Source organism: Nothoprocta perdicaria, unplaced genomic scaffold, assembly GCF_003342845.1.
Source record: "Nothoprocta perdicaria isolate Ctin4 unplaced genomic scaffold, notPer1 scaffold_341, whole genome shotgun sequence".
Taxonomy (NCBI): domain Eukaryota; kingdom Metazoa; phylum Chordata; class Aves; order Tinamiformes; family Tinamidae; genus Nothoprocta; species Nothoprocta perdicaria.
Genome location: NW_020455579.1, coordinates 324352 through 329592, shown reverse-complemented (window position 1 = coordinate 329592; position 5241 = coordinate 324352). Strand labels below are relative to the sequence as shown.

At 41.3% G+C, this 5241-nt stretch overlaps 1 protein-coding gene across 1 annotated transcript in view; it reads right to left on the bottom strand.

Moving 5' to 3' along the window:
- Nucleotides 1-1195: 1195 nt before the first annotated feature.
- WISP1 (WNT1 inducible signaling pathway protein 1) overlaps nt 1196-5241 on the bottom strand; it is a 30960-nt gene continuing 26914 nt past the window's right edge. Inside the window, exons 3-5 of the mRNA XM_026043914.1 lie at nt 3801-4058; nt 2252-2445; nt 1196-1564 (exon numbers count right to left, since the gene is read on the bottom strand). Coding sequence (XP_025899699.1) covers nt 1265-1564; nt 2252-2445; nt 3801-4058 — 752 coding nt within the window. The 3' untranslated portion in view covers nt 1196-1264. The remainder of the gene's footprint in view (nt 1565-2251; nt 2446-3800; nt 4059-5241) is intronic.

Sequence of the window (5241 nt, the reverse complement as noted above, 5' to 3'; positions counted from 1 at the left end):
TTTTTTTTTCTTATCTGTTGTTTGGGTGTGAAACTACTCTTACAGAAAGTGTTTACATTGGTTTTGACTGTGAGTGGCTGAAAATGTTTCACCAGAGACTGTGCCAAGGGCTGTCYTCTCCTTTCACACGCACTTTTCCACAGAGCTGATGGGAAGTGAAGGCCTGCTTGCTCATTTGCTTTTTCGCTACTCTGGCAATGCAAAATGGAAGTAAGTGCTAATGGCAAGGGGCAAATGCAGGACCTGCTTGGTGATATCAGCATGGGGAGGATGCTGTGGACTCTAGACACTGAGAGTCCACCGCCATACTATTTGCCTACTATAGACTACTGAGAGTCCATACTATTTCTTGCTAAAGAAAAAAGCACAGAAAATTATTGCCCCTAATCTCATATCTGACTTGCTACATTTCCTCCTCCAGATCTGCAAAGCTAACCTGCAAAAAGACACAGGCAAMAAGATCTATCCTGAGTTATGGCCTCTGGGAAGGTTATCATGAATCCAGTGAACTCAGGTTGTTCAAGATTAGGGCTGCTAGAGAAGCTACAAAAATGTCCTTGACACAACATACTACAAGAGCTCAATGTGTGCCCAAGAAGCAGAGGACACAAAGACATTTGATCCAACCAGGTGCAATAAGCGAAAGACGCCTTTCATAGAGTTTTCATGATAAATCCTCTTCTTCTTRGGTTCTTCCCATGGATTTCGCCATGGGGTAGGGTCTGGATGATAATGACAGCATAGAAGGTTTCTAGGATGGCTCTCCAGGAGACAGAGACTGGAATCTAATCCTGAGGGTCACCAAACACACACACATGCAAAAACAGGGTTTTTTTTGAGTGCTTATCTTTCATCTTAGCTCACAGTACTCAAAAGGTGACAGTAAAGATTTTCTGAAGCCAAAATATTCTTATGTCTAAACTACTGGCAGCCACACTTTTGCTATCTTAATAGCATGTTTTTCTTTAGTTTGGGCAATTAAACTGCTGGCCTAATAAATATCAATGCCAACAAGGCTGTCATTGAAGTTCTGGAATCGTGCATAGAGGAATTTCTGGCTGCCAGTAATGAATGTCGGTCTCCTACAGTTGAAAACCTTGCTTGTTCAAGGCTTCTTCAAGAACAGTGTGGCAAAGCAAAGGAATTTAAATTCCTAACTCAGGAAAAAAACAAATTGAACATTGGCACTGGATGAAAGATTCTCCTTTTATTTTAAAACCTCTGTAAAATCAGAGCAATGGGTCAATTCCAGCATTCAGCCAATTTAATTAGCGATTTCAGAGTAATCATGGTAATGAGCCAAGTCAGCAAAGATGTCATTAGGGTTCTTGCAGTTCAGGTTGCAAAAACAAGCATTTATCCACATGATTTTCCAGGAAATCTCAGTTCCATCTGGGCATTCGAACCTCACTTCAATAGTCTTGGACTTGTAAGGTGTGCAGCACCGGTTGTCTGTGCAGACGCCACAATATTTGGGTCTGTATGGACTTTTGCTCACGCATCCTGAGATAGTGTAGTTCATTGGTTCGTTGGCCCTATAGACAGCCAAGCACTTCTTCCCAGGCTAAATTGGAGAACAGAAAAAGAGACAGATTATTGTTCTTCAATGTTTGTACTGACACAAGGTAGCATGTGCAAMCACTCTTCTGAAAATTTAAGGGTTTGAAGCTGTTTGAAGGCGTTTTACAGTCTCTGAGCTAGAGGATGGGACAGATTTACATGCTAGACATATGAAYGGGAGGTTGTGGAGTCTCCTACTCTGGAGGTCTTCAAAACCCACCTGGATGCCACCCTGTGCCACATGCTGTAGGTGTGCCTGCTTGAGCAGGAGGGTTGGACTAGATGATCTCTAGAGGTCCCTTCCAACCTTAAATAAATATTCTGTGAATATTCTGTGAACCCAATAGCTATATGCAGGATAACTGCAAAATACAGTTAACATAACCAACGCCCCCAGTTTGCTTTTCCATTAGCTTAGGCACAGATATGTCTGATCTAACAGTGAACACAGTAAACTTGGCCTTTTATTTTAAGCTTTTTGCTAAAATGAAAGTTCTCAGAGAAAGGTTTTCATAACGGTTCATGGGAGCACAAGGAAGAGATGTTTTGAGCTTTCTACCACACAACAAGCCTACATGTTCCTGCTAATGACCTCTGAGTTCAGAAGAGCATCTCTCAGAAATCTGAATGTTGAGAAAACAGGCCTGATGCATGCCCAAGGCCAACGCAAGGACTTAGGGACAGCCCCCACCTTAATGTGCTTGGTTATGTCCACCTCGCAGGGCCGCATGTTACACAGGCGGCTTTCCTTCAGGAGTCGGCACTGGTCGTTGTCGTTGGAAATCCGTGTGGAGATGCCCAGCCCGCAGGTCTTCGAGCAGGGGCTCCAGGGTGAGGTGTGAGCAATGCAGTTTTTCTGCCAGGATTCCTCCTCTCCCTCGTATGCTGTGGAGACCACATTAACAGGACATTATTCAAAAAGGCAAATTTTCATATAAATACCCTTGTCTCGGACCATGCCACATTCAGGGCGCTAACCCAAATAATTGAATCACAGCACAGAGGCTCTGCATTCCTGCAACCCTGCTTGCGTTGCTGCCTCCTCATCCCTCTTTGTGCCAGCGTTCCAGCACTGCAAGTGCTCAGGGATGAGACTCATTTCGTTATTTCTCTTTATAGCCAGGCACAAGCAGGCCTTTGTCTGGAGCCTCCAGGTGCCTCCACAATACAAACACTTAATTATAAAATCCTGTGCCAGTCAGTGTGAAAGGAAAAAAAAAAAAAAAAAAAAAAAAAAGAAGATGAGATCTGACCTCATTGGGAAGGTTCAGTTCTCTGATAATTCAGCTGATGGCCTCACAGTTCAAACCTACCAGGGACACAGGCAAACGCTAAGCTCTGGTCTTTTTAAAACACAAAGTAGAGACTAAGGCCTTTGCTTTTTGTGACAAAAATGAAGTCCAATGATTGGATAACAAACCCTGCTATCCAGGAACCAAAATCCCAGCTCCTCGGCTTCTGCAGAGGTTTTCCTTGAAGTGGGGCTAWTGTCACTGTTTGGCCTCTCAGGCAGTAATCAGGATAAATCCTTGACATGGCAATATAAGCACATCCTAAGGCCTTAAAAGCACATCTGAGGCATGCAGACCACCCCTGCTGTGCTTTAGCAGAGGGCTATATGATACAACATAGTGAATGTGGCGATAGGGGAAGAAGGCATTTTATAGATACACGAAGTAGATAGATAAGTAGATAGATCTATCTACTACACAAAGTAGTAGACAGATGGCTCAACGATGCCATCAGCCCAGGTGAACAGAATTGCCAGAAAGCTACATTGTCATAAGGACTAGCTGAACTAGTTATAAAATTGGTGGTGAATCTTCTACAATAATTGTTCCCAAGATTCATCTGAATTTAGTGTTCCTGGGGCTTTAAGTTATAATGCTAAAGCAACAAAGCCCAGGAATAAAGTCTTAGTTCCAAACCARGCTCAGCCCATTTTTGTTTTGCAGAGGACCCAGACCAAAAACAATTGTGAAATAAGAAGGACTTATGACATCTCCCAAGTTCAGGTGTGTGTTGCAGAACAGGCTTTGTGACACAAGGACCTCTGGTGAATCTCATGCTGCACTTAAGGAGTTTAAGCACATCCCTAGCATTGGCATGTCCTTTCCTTTGAGATGTGCTGAAAAGGAGTCTCTGCATCTGATTCACATAAAGACTAGATGCTTGACAGTAYAGGTTGATGCTCTGGTCCCTGGATAACAAAGGAGAGGCCTGTGGCATTCCCACCATACCTGCAGAGGCGATGTGGCGTGGAGATGTCTTCCTGATTTTCTTGGAGTCATCACAAATCCACTGTTCACAGCACTTTCCTGCCATCTTAATTAACTTTGGGTTCGGGCACCAAACTAGAGGAGGACGTGAGTTTGTGCACATGGGAATGCAGCCCACCGCCCCGTTAATGCACGTGCAGTTGTACTTGCAGTTTGGCTGGAAGCTGTCCCCGTTGTTATATCTGATTCCATTGAGGACACATCCAACTCCGAGAATCTCTGAAAGGAAAGAAAAAGAGAGAGACACACAGAACATCATTAAAATAATACTAGTAATAATAATAACAATATATTGCATTTCTTCTTCTTTTATGGGCTTATAGAGCCACCATGAAGGCATGGCAGCATTGTTTCTCCAAGGAATGATGTTTTCTGTGTCATGCAAAGCCAAATGTTATCATATCATGGAAGAAAATGTTTTCTGTCTGAATTATTGCAAAATTAATCTCTAATATTTTTTGGAAAAAAAATATATATATTTTGTGATATGCTGACAAATTATATTTGCAATAAGAACAAAGTAATTAAAAAAGATACTATGTGGAATCAAAGRTTTCGTCTGCCATCTGTGGCAACTATATGGAGTTGCAAATATAGCACAAGCAGGACATCTGCACCTTCCGGAAGCAACAGTAGCAAGACACCAAGGTAGAAAGATAATACATCTAAAATGACACTTKATGTTCATATAGACAATAGATCTCACCTAGTTTATTATAGAAAACTCTTTTTCGGAAATGAAGCAATGCATTTTTTTTGCCATGAAAATGAATATTTAGAGTATATTTTTAAATAAACCTGTGAAGGATTGAGGGTTTTTTTATTACTCGCAAGCAGAAGTTGCATTAAGCCAGGAAACAGGACACAAGTTGTACAAAGTAGCAAGTTTTTTTGTTTTGTTTTTTGAAGTTATGGCAGTTATTTGAAATCAATGACAGAAACCTTCCGATGGAAAATTCAAGCTTCATGTTTTCACTTGATCACATGGAGGCAGTGCTTACACACTGATCTCTCAGGCTTGAAGTCTGCTCAGAAATGGAACTGAAATACAGTGTTTTTCGGGGCTAGTACACAAACTGAAATGTTGGATTATAATTCTGAAAAAAATTTTCTTATTTTTAGAGTGGTTTGAATGAAACCACCAAGCCAAATCCTTTCCAATCCACAAAATAAGACTTTAGGAAATCTGAAGTAAAGTAAAGTAAAGATTCAGTATTTGGGTTTGACAGATATTGCTCAGCACTGAAGATGGAATGGAGAATTCAGTTAATTTGAGCATGTAGAATATGAGAGTTTGAGGAAAATATCATGTTTCTTGCTTTTTTTTTTTTTTTTTTTTTTTTTTATGCTCCTAGTTTATCCTGTTGTTACCTTAACCTCACACAGGACTTGAAAGGTTCGT